Consider the following 17,218-nt stretch of genomic DNA (forward strand, 5'->3'; position numbering starts at 1 on the left):
CCCCTGCGTTGGAGCTAGATGGCCTGGGCAAATTATTTACACCTCTCAAAGCCCAATTCCTCCTCCACAAAAAAGGGAGAAGAGCACCCTCCTCCGTCCTGCCTCCGGGAGTGCAGGCATCCAGGGGAGTAATTGGATCACTGCCAGGGGCAGCCCTGCCCACACTGTAGGAGCTGGAAAACTGCCCCAGTTTAGTGAGATCTTCACTGTACCCTGCTGTGGCCCCACCCCAGCACCTTAATTGGTCTCTGTGGAAGTTTTGACAGTTTCTGATAGGTCGTTAAAATTTGCATTTGGAATCTTAAACTATAAGACTAGCGGATCTGGGGGTGTTGGCTGTCCCAAGAGCAGACAACTGAGTCCGTTTCGTGGGCAGATCACGTAATCCCCCGATTCACGGTCAGTGTCATCATCTGTAAAATGGAAGTGAAGACAGAGTTGCTTCAGCGGGCTGCTGCGAAGACTGAGTGAGTTTACGTAACACTGTTAGCATGACACGTTAGCTGTGATCGTTACTGTCGGTGACTGTAAAAAAGGACACATACTTACTTGTGAATCACCTTTCTTAAAAAAAAAATTGTTTGCTTTGCAGATTTTTAAAAAAATGGATTTGGCCAACCATGGACTTATTCTCCTGCAACAGTTAAACGCTCAGCGAGAGTTTGGTTTCCTGTGTGACTGCACGGTTGCCATCGGCGATGTGTACTTCAAGGCACACAAATCAGTTCTTGCTTCATTCTCCAATTACTTTAAGATGTTGTTTGTCCATCAGACCAGGTAACTAACGTGGTTGGTAATAATCTAATGACTGTAGACGCTGAACTTCCATGGCCCTCTTTCCCTCTGAACCTGCTCTTTGCCCATCCAGACCATGGGTCTCACCTCCTCTCCCTGGAATCCTAGGCTCCCAGGCTCCCAGTTTTCCCTCGTGACCTCACTTGCCAACCTTGCTCATCTTGGTTACTCATGCTTTCAGTAGCCATTGAGAATCCCTGACCGGCAAACCCTCAGCAGCGCGCCCCCCACCCCTGCCACCCCACCCCCACCCCCACCCCAGCTCCCCGGACCCTGGCTGGGCGTCCCCTGCACAGCAGGATCGACAGCGGCCTCCTGGATCCCTTTCTCCCACTCCTCTGGCCCCCCACCCCCACCCCCGCGTCTCCCCCCCCACACCCCTGCGTACCCCCCTCTCCACCCTGGTCTGCCAGTCTAATGGGAAGCTTGAGGGCATGAATTCCCCAGCTTCCTTCTTTTTTTTCTTAAAACATCTCAATCTCCCTCCGTATCTCTGCTTGGTTTTTCCTTCCCATCTCTCCTGCCTCGGAGAAGAGGACCCTGGATGTCCAAGGAAAAGGGATCTTCCTCCAAGCGTCGTGCTACCAGATCCCGCCTCTTACTTTTTTGTTCTGTACTTTTCACCACGCGCTCTCTCCCCACGTTCGAGTCCCCGAAGGATCCACGCCCCCGACACCCAGTAGTGGCGTCTACTTGACTTACAGGACAGTTTCTCCTTTATTTCACTGTGGAAGTAAGTGTTCAGAGGGCGAACCGCAGCCTAGCTCGTGCGCCCCCCACCCCTCGTCCCCGCCGCCACCGCCGTGTCTGCCCCATCTCTACCGAAATCATTTCTCAAACGTCACCTCTTGATCAAAACCACGGCTCTTCTCTCAGCCTCTGGCATCTCAGCCTCAGTCCTAGGCAGCGTTTGCTGCCTACTGTTTTCTTGCTCTCAGGGTTGTTCTCTGCGCTTTGACAATGCAGAATGTCCCGTCTCCTGCCCTCTGGGAGCTGTGCTGAGTTTTGGTCTCGGGCCCTCCACGCTTCTTTCCATATGCACTCTACCCCGAGGGGAGCCGCTAGTGCTCCTGGACTTTGCCTCTGCTGGAAACCACCAGTTTACAGCTCTGGCCTTGGCCTTTCTCTGTGTCCTCCGGAACTCTGCTTCTCAAGGCCGTGAGGCTGGCCGCTCGTGGGCTTGAATGGAGTTATGTGCCGGTCTGAAGCGCAGTTAGGCCTTTTCTGGGTCGTTCCCTGACCTCCCTGTTGATCTCCAGGTGACCTGTTCTTCAGATCGCTCTAAAACCCTATCCTCTGGTCCCCTGAGCCACGTTTCCCTCACACCCCTTTTGCATTAGTCCTTTCCTTCCCCTTCTCACTTCCTTCCATTTCCTAATCATTTTCCACGACTGTGAGATTAATATTTCTGAACAGTGCTTTGACTACAGGACGCCTTGGATCAGAAATCCCCTCCGTGGTGTTACTCCTTTGATCACAAACCTGCAGGATCGCCTCCACACATCAAAACGGCACACACATTCCTTGTTCTCTCTCAAGGCCCCTCAGGCTGGCAGCCTGACCTCCAAGCCCCCTTGGGACTGCCCCTCCCACCAGGCCACTCCACTCCATCAGCCCAGCCCCCCCCCCCCATCCAAAGTGATCAAAAGCCACTTCTTTCCTCTCCCACATCTCCTATCACTTTATTTTTGCCCGTTACAAGATCCACTCATTTTCCCCATGTTGTTCTTTGTGTATTTCTCTCCACTCCTCTTTTGTAAGTTTCTTGAGGGCAGAGACTGGGTTTTACAAATCTTTTTGAAAGCCCCAGTGTATAGGTCCGGTATTTGTCCATAATAGCCACTTGTTAAATGTCTGGGGGAGCAGAATGGGGAAACAATAGGAATAATGGCAAGCAGAGGTTGCTTTATCTCAGGCACTAAGGATGTTCCCTTTTAAGGACATGGAGACTTCATAACTAACGGGTACTTAGAAGTCTCCACACAATGAATGAAACTGTCTTGAAAGGAGGAAGATTTTCATTTGGGGGAGTAAAAGAATACAATATAATGAGTTTTAAATAGATGCAAGAAACTTAAATGTAGGGCAATTAAATGCCTTTGTAACAAGGAAATGTGGGATCTGTGTGGATAGGAGTCCCAAACGTAAGCAATCAAGTGTTGTTGTTGGAGGCGGCACGCGACATTTCCCATGGACACCGAGCAAACCCTGGTCGAAGGCCAGAGGCACGCTTTTAAACCAAGGCGTTTTTTGCAAGGTTGCTCTGAACAGCCGCCTGACTACCCAAAAGGTGGACTGAGAATACGGTTTTTTGCACGCTTGGCTTAATCGTGTTTTAATGCCGGTAGAACCACTAGCTATATCTTTGTCTCGTGTGCAGCACTCTGGGAAGTTTTAAATCTTGTAGAACTACAAACATAGAGCTCCCAAAAGTAAAACCGCAGAGGGGCAAGTTTTGCTAAGCACAACCTCCTGATGAGGTCGGACATTATTTAAAATTCCTTATTTCCAAAGTTCATTAAGCCCATCTTTTACTTTGATATTCTAGTAAAGGAAAAATTAAAACTGAATTATGGTGAAAGTTTGCACGAAGGGCTCGTAGCTGTGCTAAAACTATGTTTTTCCCATAAAAGTGTTGTCTCAAGCAGACCTCTGCAGATCAAACCACATAGGTGTAATCATCTTGTGGAGAGCTATGTCCTTCCAGAAGGACTTGGAAAGGACTGAAGTCTGGCCCATAGCAAGCTGAGAGGTCTAGCTGCCTGGAAGGGAAAGCAGTCAGAGAGATGGCTGCAGTGTGACCTAAGGAGCTTTTTTAAATAACTTTTTTTAAGGGTCTCCATGTGTATATGTGTGCATGTGTACTTTTGCTTCAAGAAAAAAAAGTCAAGCAATGAAGAGAGCTGGTTTCTGGGAACCTCCCTGGGCGCCGCATGAACTCCCAGAGATTCCCCGCCTCCCTCTCCCTGGTGCGTCCTCACCAGCCCAGTGGGCCACTTTGGGGCCCTTCTCCCTCCGGCCTGGCTGGGTCTCCCAGCCCCATTTCTTCCTGGCCTTCAGAGACTGCACACAATTCTTTAAAATCTGAGCTCTGCTGAGTCACCACCCTTTGTGGCACTAGACAGAGGACAACCTGTACGATAACAAATGAGAGGAAATGACAAAACTTGTGACAAAATTTTGATGGAAAGAGGCCCTGCTTGGTAGTTCCCGCTCACAGATGCTGCCCCCGTTTGGATTTCTGCCCTTTCCTTTTCTTTTTGGGAAGCCACGGGTCCCTTCCTTCTGCCTGGAGGAACATTCCATCCTGGCAGAACAAGGGTGCCCTATAGTCTCCTGGGAGTACTTTGTACTCTAAAGGCCTATGGTTTCCCCGTTCTCGATTTCGGAGGGGATTGTTTGCATGACTGAAGTATTCCCCACACACGATCCCTGTAGCTTTGTTTTGAATATTGAACTTCCCTAGGGCACCTAAAGGCATCCCAGTATACACCCAGTATTGTTGGCAGTCGCCCTGTGCTTAAAGGGAAGACCGCCTGTGTTTGCATTCCTATTTAAAGGAAGATAAATAAAGCACTATAAAAGACTCCAAAGGAAGATGAGTGAGTGATCTGTGTGTCTTTTTAAAAAATAGAATCACATAAGCTCTGTTCTTTCTGCTGCTCAAGTGCTGCCACTTTTTATTCTTTGACTTTTCATACTTTGTAGTCAGAGGTTTTTCACATGACTATTGTATGCACTCATTGAAATATACACACGTTGATAGCAAAACAGCAATTATTCAAATCTGTTGTGTCATAAATTGCTATTACAGTCACCTTTAAAAAAATAGAATAAAATGTTAAATTTGGAAGAGCAAGGTATACTGTTATTATTTTAGCATGTTGGAAAATATTTATTATTAAGATAAACAGCTAAAGGAGACAAAAAGTTATAATAGTAAGTGGTATAATAAAAAAAAAAATGATTAGGGGTGCCCAGGTGGCTTAGTTGGTTCAGCGTCTGACTCTTGACCTCACTCAGGTCTTGAGCTCAGGGTCATGAGTTCAAGCCCCGTGATGGGCTGTGCACTGGACTTGAAGGTTACTTAAAAAAAAAAAAAAAAAAAACAAAACAGATTATAAATTCTAAAGGCATTCAGGGAAGCTGCCTTTGAAGTTGAAAATGCATTGTCTATATTGTCTGTAGAATATAATTCACTGAGTGGATGATAGCACATACCTCATAATATATAGATAGATATCATTGCTTTCTAATGATGCATTCGAATTTCTGTCATTACTGATGGTTTAGGAAGAGTTCTTTGGGACTTGAGTATAGTTGCTTGACCAGAATGATGTTTCTGGAATGAGGCAAACACGAACGTCTAAAAGTTAGAAAATCAGCAATGCCACTATCTGCTTTAGGTGTCTCAGATAAATCACCTAACTTTTGGTGATCTCAGGTTCCAGATCTGTCAAATGGGAATAATCAGATCTGCCTTAAATGCCACATAGGATTGTTTTCATGCTCTACACAATTTTGGTGTCACGGGTTTGGAATTAGACCAAGATTTAGTTAGACCCTCTTACTAACTGTGTGGTTTTGAGCAAAGTAGGAATCTCTTTGAGCCTCAGTTCCTCATCCGTAAAATGAGAATTAATGGCAACTTAATGAGATAATGCCCGTGAAGCCCAGTTGTAATTCTGGTGATGGTGATGTTTTGGTAAGTTGTCCAGGAACTGTTTTGTGATGCAATCCAGCAATACTGGGAAGGTGATCCGGCCCCAGTAGAGCTAGAATGTACCTCCATCTCTTAACGGTGCTTCCTCCTCCGTGCTGGAGGGAGATCAGGGAACTGCAGAGCACAGAGTCCTGTTTTCTTTTTCTTTCACTTTTGTTGCATTGCTCTCAGGCACTGGTTCATTCTAGCCCAGGTCCGCACACCCCCCCACCCCCCATGTCATTTTACAAATGAAGAAACTTTCTTATCGGGTAGATTGCTTGATTTACTTTGAAAGATCACCTGCTGAGCTCTGGATGGCACTGGGTCAATAGAAGATGCCAAGACTTTTAGCCAAAGATCTCCTAGAGTCCTACATAAAAATATAGTGTGATATGATAGAAATGTACATAGATTATGAGGAGAAAAACTTCTTCAAGAGTCTAGGGGCTAAGATGTCATATTTCTTTCACGTGAACTTTTTGGTTCCCAGTCCTCGAAAATCTATTTATCGTATTTCTCTCTGTTCTTAATATAATTAAATTACATAGGTGCCAGTTATCTCCCTTGAGTATTCCATTTCACGAAACACTAACAGTAAGAAATGGGGAATGTTCTCGTTTCGTTTCATTTGCCCTTTTTTTTTTTTCTCCAGAGTTCATGTTATCATTGGAGACGCGAGTTGACATTTCCTTACAAATTGTTCACTTGTTTCTTTCAGTGAGTGTGTCCGTTTGAAACCAACTGACATACAGCCAGATATTTTCAGCTATCTCTTACATCTGATGTACACGGGAAAGATGGCGCCTCAGCTGATTGATCCCGTTCGGTTAGAACAGGGGATCAAGTTTCTGCACGCTTACCCACTGATCCAAGAAGCTAGCCTGGCCAGCCAAGGAGCCTTTTCTCATCCCGACCAAGTTTTCCCGCTGGCCTCTTCCTTGTACGGCATTCAGATTGCAGACCATCAGCTGAGACAAGCCACCAAGATCGCTTCGGCACCCGAGAAACTCGGGCGAGACCCACGGCCGCAGACCTCCAGGATGAGCCAGGAGCAGGTGCCCGAGGCCCCACCGCTGTCTCAGCTGACGTCCAATCTGGCCCAGGTGAATCGGACACATCTGACTCCCTCGGACCCCCTGCAGACCTCGCTGTCTCCAGAACTCGTTTCCACTCCCGTGCCTCCCCCTCCCCCTGGGGAGGAGACCAATCTGGAAGCCTCTTCGTCCGACGAACAGCCCGCATCCCTCACCATAGCCCACGTCAAGCCGAGCATCATGAAGAGGAACGGAAGCTTTCCCAAGTACTACGCCTGCCACCTGTGCGGCCGGCGCTTCACCCTCCGCAGCAGTTTGCGGGAACACCTCCAGATTCACACCGGCGTACCTTTCACGTCCAGCCAGCCGGGAGAAAGCCGCGTGCCCCTGTCTCTTTGTAGCAACGCGGCCGACCTGGGCAAAGACACCATGGAAGTGCCTGAGGCTGGGATGATAAGTGACAGTGAGCTGCAGCACATCTCCGACTCTCCCATCATCGACGGGCAGCAGCACTCGGAGACGCCCCCGCCCTCGGACATCGCGGACATTGACAACTTGGAGCAGGCGGACCAAGAGAGGGAGGTAAAGAGACGCAAGTACGAGTGCACGATATGCGGCCGAAAGTTTATCCAGAAGAGCCACTGGAGGGAGCACATGTACATACACACCGGGAAGCCTTTCAAATGCAGCACTTGTGACAAGAGTTTTTGCAGGGCCAACCAGGCCGCCCGGCACGTATGCCTCAATCAGAGCATCGACACGTACACCATGGTGGACAAACAGACTCTGGAACTCTGCACGTTTGAGGAAGGGAGTCAGATGGACAACATGTTGGTACAGACCAACAAACCCTACAAATGCAACTTGTGTGACAAAACGTTCTCCACTCCCAATGAGGTTGTTAAACATTCGTGCCAAAACCAGAACTCGGACGTTTTCGCCCTGGACGAGGGGCGGTCCATTCTGCTGGGCAGTGGGGACGCAGAAGTAACGGAACCTGACCACCCAGTGTTAGCTTCCATCAAAAAGGAACAGGAAACAGTGTTGTTAGACTGAATGTTACCTATCTTTTTAAAAACTGTCGTTTTTACAGAGACTGTCTCCTTTCCCTTGCCCCAATTCAGAACTGTAGTTCTCCATGGCATGATACAAACAGGTCCCTGGTCCCTTTGTCCACCTCACCCCCTCCTCCCCAACCCCAGCCCTTCCTCCGTAAAGGCTTTGTGCATTATAAACCTGGAACATGTTTACTTTAATTCAGGGGATATTGGAAAGATAATGGTCAGTAGTACTTATAAACTCAAATAGATTTTGAGACGTTTTAGATGATTTAAAAGCAAACTTGGAACTAATGAAGGGTCTGTTAACAAAACACAACGACTAGAATGCAATTTGGTAAGCTAGAATTATGACTTTCCCCGGGTAAGAAGTCTTCCTTCTCAGAAAGTGTTGGAAAATACAGCATGCTTCTTAGAGATACAGCTGGGCTGTGTACTATGCAAAATCTAGGTGTGGGGGAGACTTTTAACCCAAGAAAACACTCTCAGTATTTATTCTCCAGGTGTCTTATTTCAGAATGCATCCTTTGAGATTATGTCCAGTCGAGAAAAATCATTAGCTAAGAAATCTACTTGAACAGAACACAAGAGAGAAAAAGTAATAATGTGATGGCAATCTTAACTTTTGGATAGGACATGACAAAGCTGTGAGTTGTGTGTGTTTGTAAGAGAAAATGTGTGGGTATTTGCTATAAACAGGTGAATTAATGCACATGCCTTAGCTAATTGCTGGCTTCTTTCAAAGTTGAACAGTAACAAAACTCTCTGTTTCAGTTTCTGACAAATCTGTCGGTTGTTTTAAAAATCAGATTTGAAAGTCCTGTGCAGTAGATTGTCTTTCTGAATAGAAAATGACACGCTATTCCAGCAGTTGCCAGTGTTAAATCTGTTTTAGCACCAACCAGCTGCTTCAAATCCGTGTGTGCACGTAGGAACGTGGATCCTAGAGGGGAAGTTGTGAGCAAAGCATGTGGTGACTTTAATGACTTTAAAAGTTAATGCTAATAGTTTACTGGCAACATTTGTTGAAGCATCAAAAATGGCAAAGAAAAATCAGGACAAAAACGCCTAATTGCTGATTGGAAAAAACAAAAAAAAACCCCAAAAAACAACTTGATTTTGATGTTAGTCTCCACTTTTTTTTTTTTTTTTTAAACACCTGAAATTTCCTCCATTGGCCTGAAAGCAGTAAACTGTGTCCACGAACCTTTCCTTACGCCAATGACAGAATGGTCTCACAGGACTAAACAGGAGCCAGAAATAAGGACCGAAGGGGAAAGGGAAAAACAGTTCATAGCTGTGCTGTACGTATATGTTAAAAACTGAATATCCCGTCATCCTGTTTCATGTATAGTTGAGTTCGCAGATTTGTAAGTTTTTATACATACTTTCATGGAATAAACATTTAATTAAGTGAGTATTTTATTTTATCTGTGTATCAGTTCGTCTGCCCAAAAAGCAGGAGAAGTAGAGACCAAGGCCTCTCTTTGCTGCCTCTCTCTGTCCATCTGCAGAACCGTGGGCGGGTCCCCTAACTTGAGCAGCATTTTCGACATCTGTAAAATGAAGACAGTGGCAATTGTGGATCGTCATATTGTGGGAATCAAATAAATCAACTGTATCCAAAAATGCTATGGACAGTCCAACTTTGGCCAGGAATGGATCTGAAAGTCCAACTTCCCCAAGGAAGAAAGAGACACCAAGAGGTGTTTACCTAAAAGGGACACACGTTCGTGCTGTGTAAACCTCGGTTCTTAAATATTGAGAGGTTTCCACTGATTTCCTCTGTTGAAACTATATTCACATCTCCCAATTTAAATGAAAGTCTTGAGCCAAGTTAACTTCTCTGAAATTCTGTGGAAGGGGAAATCCAGGCATGCCTCACAGGCCTCCACAGCACTCCAGGCAGCCTCAAAGAGACATGGGATGTGGCCGGAGGCTCTTAAACAGCAGAAAGTCATGGGAATCACGAGGGATCTGGTGGGTGATGAGAGAGGGTAAGGCGCCAGCCAGCCCCAGCTCACTTCCCGCAAGTTCTTGGAGGGGGGAAGGGCAGGACCTGTGTTCAGCTATTCATTATGGGTGGGGTGCAGGGCTCTTAAGCGTTAGTCTGTGGCCACCTCCCCTGGGACAGACCTGTCAGTTCCCTCCATACCCTAGAATGTTCCATGGCTGTTTAATCCCAAGAGGTTATAAATTTAACAATTTATTCTTAATTTTTGATGGTACTAATTTAAACAAGCTTTGCAAATTTCAGTCGAGGATGTAATCAGTCTGAGCCCCTTGAACTTCAGAAGTAACTTAAGCTGTCACTCTCCACGTTCTAGCCCCTATTAACACTACTGGTTCTATTACTTTTCTTTTCATGGGGAAAACAAATTCATTCAAAATCATTCAAACAAAAACTCATTCAACAAATTGAGCTAAATAATAAATTTGTAAAGTATTGTAGGATTTCACTTTACCATGAGAAATATGGCTGTAATGGGAAGAAAACGTTGCCATTCAAAGGTATTTGTTGGAGCACCTGGGTGCCTCAGCTGGTTAAGTGACTTTTGATTTTGGCTCAGGTCATGATCTTGAGGTCATGAGATGGAGTCCCACATGGAGTTCCACGCTGGGTGTGAAGGCTGCTTAAGATTGTCTGTCACCCTGTCCCTCTGCCCTTTCCCTGCGCACGTGTGCTCTCTCTCAAAAAAAAAATATATTCTCCAATAAAACTGGAAATATATACATACATATATAAAGCCACTTTGGATAATGACCTAAGAATGGAGAGTGGAGTGGACTCCAAACCTTCTTTTTAAAGTCATAGGGGGACACCTGGCTGGCTCAGTCAGTAGAGCATATGACTTTTTAAATTTTTTTATAATGTCAAGTTAGCTAACATACAGTATATAGAGTGTGCTATTGGCTTCAGGAGTAGATTCCCATAATTCATCACTTACATGCAACACCCAGTGCTCATCCCAAGTGCCCTCCTCAATGCCCATCACCCATTTTCCCCTCCCCCTACCCCCCCATCAACCCTCAGTTTGTTCTTTGTATTTAAGAGTCTCTTATGGTTTCCTTCCCTCTCTGTTTGTAACTATTTCTCCCTTCCCTTCCCCATAGTCTAAGTTTCTCAAATTCCACACGAGTGAAATCATATATCTTTCTCTGACTTATTTCACTTAGCATAATAGCTTCCAGTTGGATCCACATTGTTGCAAATGGCAAGATTTCATTCTTTTTCATTGCCAAGTAGTATTCTGTTCTATTTATAAACCACATCTTCTTTATCCATTCATCAGTGTATGGACATTTGGGCTCTTTCCATAATTTGGCTATTGTTGAAAGTGCTGCTATAAACATTGGGGTACATGTGCCCCTATGCATCAGCACTCCTGTATCCCCTGGGTAAATTCCTAGTAGGAGCATATGACTCTTTATCTTGGGGTTGTAAGTTCGAGCCCTGTGTTGGGTGTAGAGGTTACTTAAAAATAAAATATTTTTTTAAAAATGTTAGGGGCTCCTGAGTGGCTCAGTCATTTGGGCATCTGACTTCGGTTCAGGTCATGATCTCAAGGTTCATGGGTTCAGGCCCCACATCAGACTCTGTGGTGACAGCTCAGAGCCTGGGACCTGCCTCAGAGTCCGTGTCTCCCTCTCTCTCTGCTCCTCCCCCACTTACACTCTGTCTCTCTCTCAAAAATGAATAAACATTAGAAAAAAATAAGTCATAGGAACCAGACACTATTGTCATTTATAATCTCTTACAAGAAAGGGCAAGAGTTGAGGCATGCAAAATGAACCCTTCATTTCAAAAGGTAAACCACTGAACTGCTATTAAAAAGATCAAGGCACTTAAGAGGATGGTTGGGGAGAATGGTGCATGCAGGGTACTTCCTAAGACTTGGCTGGGAATTACAGCGGGAGCAGGGGAGCCCTCTTCACTCATTCATTAGTGATGAATGTCGAGACAAACTTATTTATATGGGGAGTGTAGTTTATTGGAATGGAAATTGTTCTTGAGGTTGACAGCATTTTTAGGACAATTTTCAGAATCCTCAAAATACTTTGCATTTTGCTTTGCTTTAGCTCTTCATTTTGGTCTGGAACAAATTATTGCACATCAATTAATCTGCCTTTTCCAGAACTAGCTCCTTAAACACAGCTGGAAGAATATCAACTAAACTGTTAATAGCCCTCAAAACAAAATAAAAGGAGACTCAGAATATTTAATGTGAAAAAAAATGGACCAGGGTGAAATGATAATTCTGTGTTTCAAGTCTCAGGTCGAAATACTTCCAAACATAAAACATAGTTATTCTTTTTTTTTTTTTTTTTTTTTTTTTTTTGAGCCAGAGCACGAGCAAGGGAGGGGCAGAGAGAGAGAGGGAGACACAGAATCGGAAGCAGGCTCCAGGCTCTGAGCTGTCAGCACAGAGCCCGACGTGGGACTCCAACCCACGGACTGTGATATCATGACCTGAGCCAAAGTCAGATGCTTAACCGGTTGACTGAGCCACCCAGGTGCCCCTAAAACACGGTTACTCTTGACTCAAGCTTTTGCTATTCTCTGGAAAGTACATAATGACCTGTCCTGCCTAAATTCCCTAATGGTTATGAAGATCACTCCTTGTGAAGAACACAATATCCATGAAAGGGCGGAGCCAGGGAGAGTGAGATCCTGAGCTGGGTGTGTACTAGATGCTTTCATTTACTCCCAACCTTCCTGGCAGGCATGTGTCCTGTTTTTATAGATGAGGAAATTGAGTTCCAAAGAAATTAACCTCTCTGAGGTTATCCAGTCCAATAGAGACAACCAGGATTCCAAACCCCATGTGGCTCACTCAAAAAGCAAAATGCTCTTTCTTCTACCCTAGAGATGTTCTACACCTAACATGCACCTTTGACCAGCCAGCCTTTAGCAATTGACAAGTCCTGTGTTGTAATTGACAAGCCTTTGATTCAGCAAAAAGCAAGAAATACAAAGCATGGCTTTTCTTGCTCACCTGACCTGTTTTGTTGCATTTGGTTTCAGACCTAAGTTTGTCCAAATTATATCATGAGGTGGGGGCGGGGGGGGGGGGCGGAGATTTTCCCAAATGTGCAGACATTTCTATGGGCTGGAAGCAATTGGTGGGGGAGAAGTGCCAGGAGCAGGGAGGGGAAAGCTTTTTCACCTGTTAACCTATTTGTTCTGCTATTGAGGCAATTAACTTAAATCCATCCTATAGCCTTATTTTACTGCACTGGTCCGAAAACCAGAACTTCAGAGCCACACATCAGAATCTCCTGGAGGGCTTGGTAAAAGACACTGCTTACAGACAGTATCTGCTTCAGTCCAGAGTCAGGCCCAAGAATTTGCATCTGTAACAGGTTCCCAGATGAGATGATGATGGTACCAGAAGCCACTTTGAGAACCACAGCATCTTGTGTCATTTCTGCTAGATTACTGTCCTTTCTTAGTTCTACTTGCTTCTCAGAATTATAATAACCCAGGGGAGCTAAGAAAGGGCCAGACAGGGATCTGGGACATTTCTAACAGTCTTCTTTCCTTGAAGAAAAGCGCTCCTTAATGAAACATGTACAGTCCACAGATTGGTACAGGAGCTTAGAAGAAATGTGTGCTTGAGAGGCCCTGGGCTTTATTCTAAACCTTCCTGTTCTCATTCCAGATGCCCCTGTAACTTGTGAGCACAGAGAAGAATGAAGCCAAAGTCATCAAATACCTTAAGCAGTTTTTGAAGAGGCCACCTAGCCATCCTCCTCAGCAACAGAGGCAGGGATCCGGATGAGGAAACAAAACGGCGTTAGGTCGTTGGCGAAGGCCACACAACCACATGGAGGGAAGCACGCAGCCCAGGTCTAAGCCGGGGCCCTTCCACCACCCCCACACTGCCTGGGAAACCCTTCCTGGTTCTTAGTCGTTTCAATGTATTTCTATAATTTCTTGTCAGCAAAAGGAAAGGGACTAAAGAATCTTATCTTTGCAGTTAATTAGCGACACCCATAAGCAAAGATGGGGACACAGGCGGGGGAAAGAGAACAGGGAGCCTGCATGACAGAAGGGTCTGGAGAACCTGGGGATGTCTGAGGATGCTGGAGGTCGGGTCCCTGCCATCAAGTCTCCCTGGGGGAGGTGTGCAGCAGGCCACAAATGCTGAAAAGGCAGCAGGGAGGAAAGAAAAGAAATGTCGATGACAGACAAGTGGATGTTTCATCTCCAAAAAAGAGCATGTCTGGGAGTGCCTGGTGGCTCAGTCAGCTAAGCGACCAACTCTTGGTTTCAGCTCAGGTCACGATCTCATGGTTTGGGAGTTCAAGCTCTGGAGTCTGCTTGGGATTCTCTCTCTCCATCGCTCTCTACCTCTCCCCTGCTTGCACTCTCTCTCTCAAAATAAACAAACTTAAAAACTAAAGTAAAAAAGTAAAAAAGAGCAGGTCTGAATACGATGTATATTCATAACATTTTAGGAAGATCAGTGTCATTATTCTGAATCTACCAAAATGTTCAAGGAGACAGCAGTCATCAGAAGTCACAACGTTGCCTCTGGCGGACAGTTTTATAGAATGTCTTTCGCTTCTAATTACTAATATTAACGCGGTGCATTTTGCTTTCTAGTTCCTACAGCACATTCACAGCAGGAAACTCTAGCGAAGTGCGAGGTCCTACGTTCTGAAATGAGACTGCTGTGACAAGGTGAGGAAAGCCTCGTCTTTCGCAGTCTCCCAACCAAAGTTTATGCGTGAGATTTGAAGAAATGTTGCAGGGTTATGGAGGTTACTTCCCCCCCGGTGTGTCCCCAAGGGTATAGAGGAGCCATTGACGTCTCACTGTCCTCAACTCTTTCTTGTTTGAGACCCACACATGCAGCCACCGATCCTGTATTTACCCTTGGATAGCTCCTGAGCCTCTCTAATGAAACATTTCCCAAACTGATTATTATCTCCTGGCCCCACCCATCTCAGGACTTGGCTTCCTATCCAGGCCGGTAACCCAGAAATTTCATTCTTCATCCTACATAGTTCCCCTGACAGGGAATGAGGTGTCACGCCTACTGATTCTATCTCCTAATCTCTCTTGATCTCATTCGAGGCTCTCCAAACTGCCATGTTGGAATCAGCCATTATCAACCCTTGCCTGGATAATTGCACCCACGTGGTTGCTAGTCTCCTTCCAACCTCCAGTCTTTAATTCTCTAGAAGCTGGAAGCAATTCTCCAGATGCATTGCATTTTAGGTGGAAACTCCTTTCTTATTAAGGGCTGTCCTGGACCTTGCAAGATGATAAGCCTCTACAACCCCAACACATTGAATTCCAGCAACACCCGTACCACTGAAACCAAAAACTCTACAGGGGAATAGATAGGGCAGTAGCGCAAGCCCAAACACTTCCTTGGGAATCACTAACGCAAGGATCACTTCACTTCCCTGCTAAATCAGTTTAACGATTTCTTAGGATAAATCTCACTCCCTAAAATGGCCCACTGGCCAACTCTGCAGTATCATTTCCGGAAAATCTTTCAAAAGAACACAACTGTGTCCGGGTTTCAAGTTCTAGAGAAAACTTACCTGCTTTTCCAGGTATCAGGTGAGCTCCTGAGGCTAACAGGTTTGAGTAGAATCAAGCAGTGTGGTCTTGAAATTGACTTACTTTATACTATTGCCTCTGTGCTTATTAATTATACCAAGGTATTTCGAATTAGAACAAATAGAAGGCAGGGGCACCTGGGTGGCTCAGTCGGTTAAGCGTCCGACTTCGGCTCAGGTCACGATCTCGCACTCCGTGAGTTTGAGCCCCGCATCGGGCTCTGGGCTGATGGCCCAGAGCCTGGAGCTGCTTCAGATTCTGTGCCTCCCTCTCTCTCTGCCCCTCCCCTGCTCACATTGTCTTCCTCGATCTCAAAAATATTTTTAAAAATTAAAAAAAAAAAAAAAAGAATAGAAGGTAAAACAGAGAACTGAGTTAGAGCTGGACTTTACTACTCAATATCCTGCCATGGGAAAACAACACATTGGGCCCCAATTTCTTCATGTAGGAAATGTTATTCTGCCTCTGGTCTCCAAAATACGAGTGTTACAGTAAAGTTGCTCTTCAGACGTTAAGGTTGGGTTAACCAACGTAGGGTTGCCTGGGTGGCTCGGTTGGTTAAGTGCCCGACTCTTGATCTCAGCTCAGGTCATGATCTCACGGATCCTGAGACTGAGCCCCATGTCAGGCTCAGCACTAACAGCACAGAGCCTCCTTAGGAATCTGTCTCTCCCCTCTCTGCCCCAACCCCAGCTCACACGCTCTCTCTCTCTCTCTCTCTCTCTCCCTCAAAATGAATAAACATTAAAAAAAAAAAAAAAAAAAAAGGTTTAGGGGCACCTGGGTGGCCCAGTCAGTTCTGAGCGTCTGACTTAGGTCATGATCTCACAGCTCGGTTCATGGGTTCAAGCCCGCATCGAGCTCTCTGCTGTCAGCATGGAGCCCACTTCAGATCCTCTGCCACCCTCTCTCTGCCCTCCCCCCCCCCCCCCCCCCCCCCTCGCGCTTTTAAAAAAAAAAACAAAAAAAAAAAAAAAAAGGCTAATTGTAGTGCTTCACAATGGAAGAGCATGCAGTTAGATTACCTTACTCATAACTGGAGGTAGGGCACAGTAACAACGTCTTTTACAGTTAGACATCAAAAAAGAACAGATTCTAAGCTGTGATCTAGCATTTTTAAAAAGTCACGACTATCTTCACCATCATGCCATCCCCAAGTTCTGGTCCCCTTAGCCAAAACCGTAAAAGTGAGAAACGAGAAAACCTTAAGTCACTTAAGAGCTCGTAGTCTGAATCTCAGCTTTCTCGTATGTAAGATTAGGACCCAGATCATTCCCAGCGACCCAGGCGGGAGATGGGAAGGAATTGGTGGGGCAGAGAAACCTGCATTCACACGAGAATCGTGCCAGGATGTCTGACAGATCCATTTCCAGAACCACGTTACAAATGCACAGTCATGTCGACGAAGTTACAGGACACTGTGCATTCAGCTTCCACCCTCTTTACCACCTGGGATTCCTTAGTTTGTGTCCATTTCCTTTCTTGTAGCGTTGGATAAGGGGTTTCTAACTCTGGTTCTAGTTTCTGGCCAAGATTTCAAAGGTCTGTGGGACTATCCAAAAACTGTATTGGGGGGAGGGGGGGGCGGAGAGTTTAAGCCAGAGGCTTAATGAGATTCTAATTAAAGGGGTCTTTGACCCCAAAAGGTGAAGAATCACTTAGTTTTTCATGCATGGACACATGCCCCAGATATGTCCCAAACTCCCATGAGACTCTGTGGAAAATGTTGTAAAAGATGGGTAAGTAATTAAAAGAAACGTGATGAATATCACAACAGTAGATAAAAGCAATCAAACCTGAATTCAGGTGAAATTACAGAAAGAAAATCCATGGCATTTAATTAGGTTGCATTTTATTTCGATCCATGAAAACTTGCCTCCGAACAGAACTAGGAAGCAAATATTGTCTCAGGTTAAAAGGAAACTGCTGGGGCGCCTGGGTGGCGCAGTCGGTTAAGCGTCCGACTTCAGCCAGGTCACGATCTCGCGGTGCATGAGTTCGAGCCCCGCGTCGGGCTCTGGGCTGATGGCTCGGAGCCTGGAGCCTG

General features: G+C 45.6%; 1 protein-coding gene across 4 annotated transcripts in view; it reads left to right on the forward strand.

Annotated features, from left to right (window-relative positions):
- ZBTB2 (zinc finger and BTB domain containing 2) overlaps nucleotides 1-9,012 on the forward strand; it is a 28,785-nt gene extending 19,773 nt beyond the window's left edge. For 2 of the 4 annotated variants that reach the window (XM_040448882.1, XM_040448883.1), the window contains exons 2-3: nucleotides 593-777; nucleotides 6,219-9,012. In XM_040448882.1, coding sequence (XP_040304816.1) covers nucleotides 605-777; nucleotides 6,219-7,590 — 1,545 coding nt within the window. In that variant the 5' untranslated portion in view covers nucleotides 593-604 and the 3' untranslated portion in view covers nucleotides 7,591-9,012. Of the gene's footprint in view, nucleotides 1-304; nucleotides 468-592; nucleotides 778-6,218 lie in introns of those variants that run through there. The other 2 variants (XM_040448884.1, XM_040448885.1) reach the window with 2 other exon arrangements.
- The last annotated feature ends 8,206 nt before the right edge of the window (nucleotides 9,013-17,218 follow it).

Source organism: Herpailurus yagouaroundi, unplaced genomic scaffold, assembly GCF_014898765.1.
Source record: "Herpailurus yagouaroundi ecotype Mexico unplaced genomic scaffold, PumYag 198, whole genome shotgun sequence".
NCBI lineage: Eukaryota > Metazoa > Chordata > Mammalia > Carnivora > Felidae > Herpailurus > Herpailurus yagouaroundi.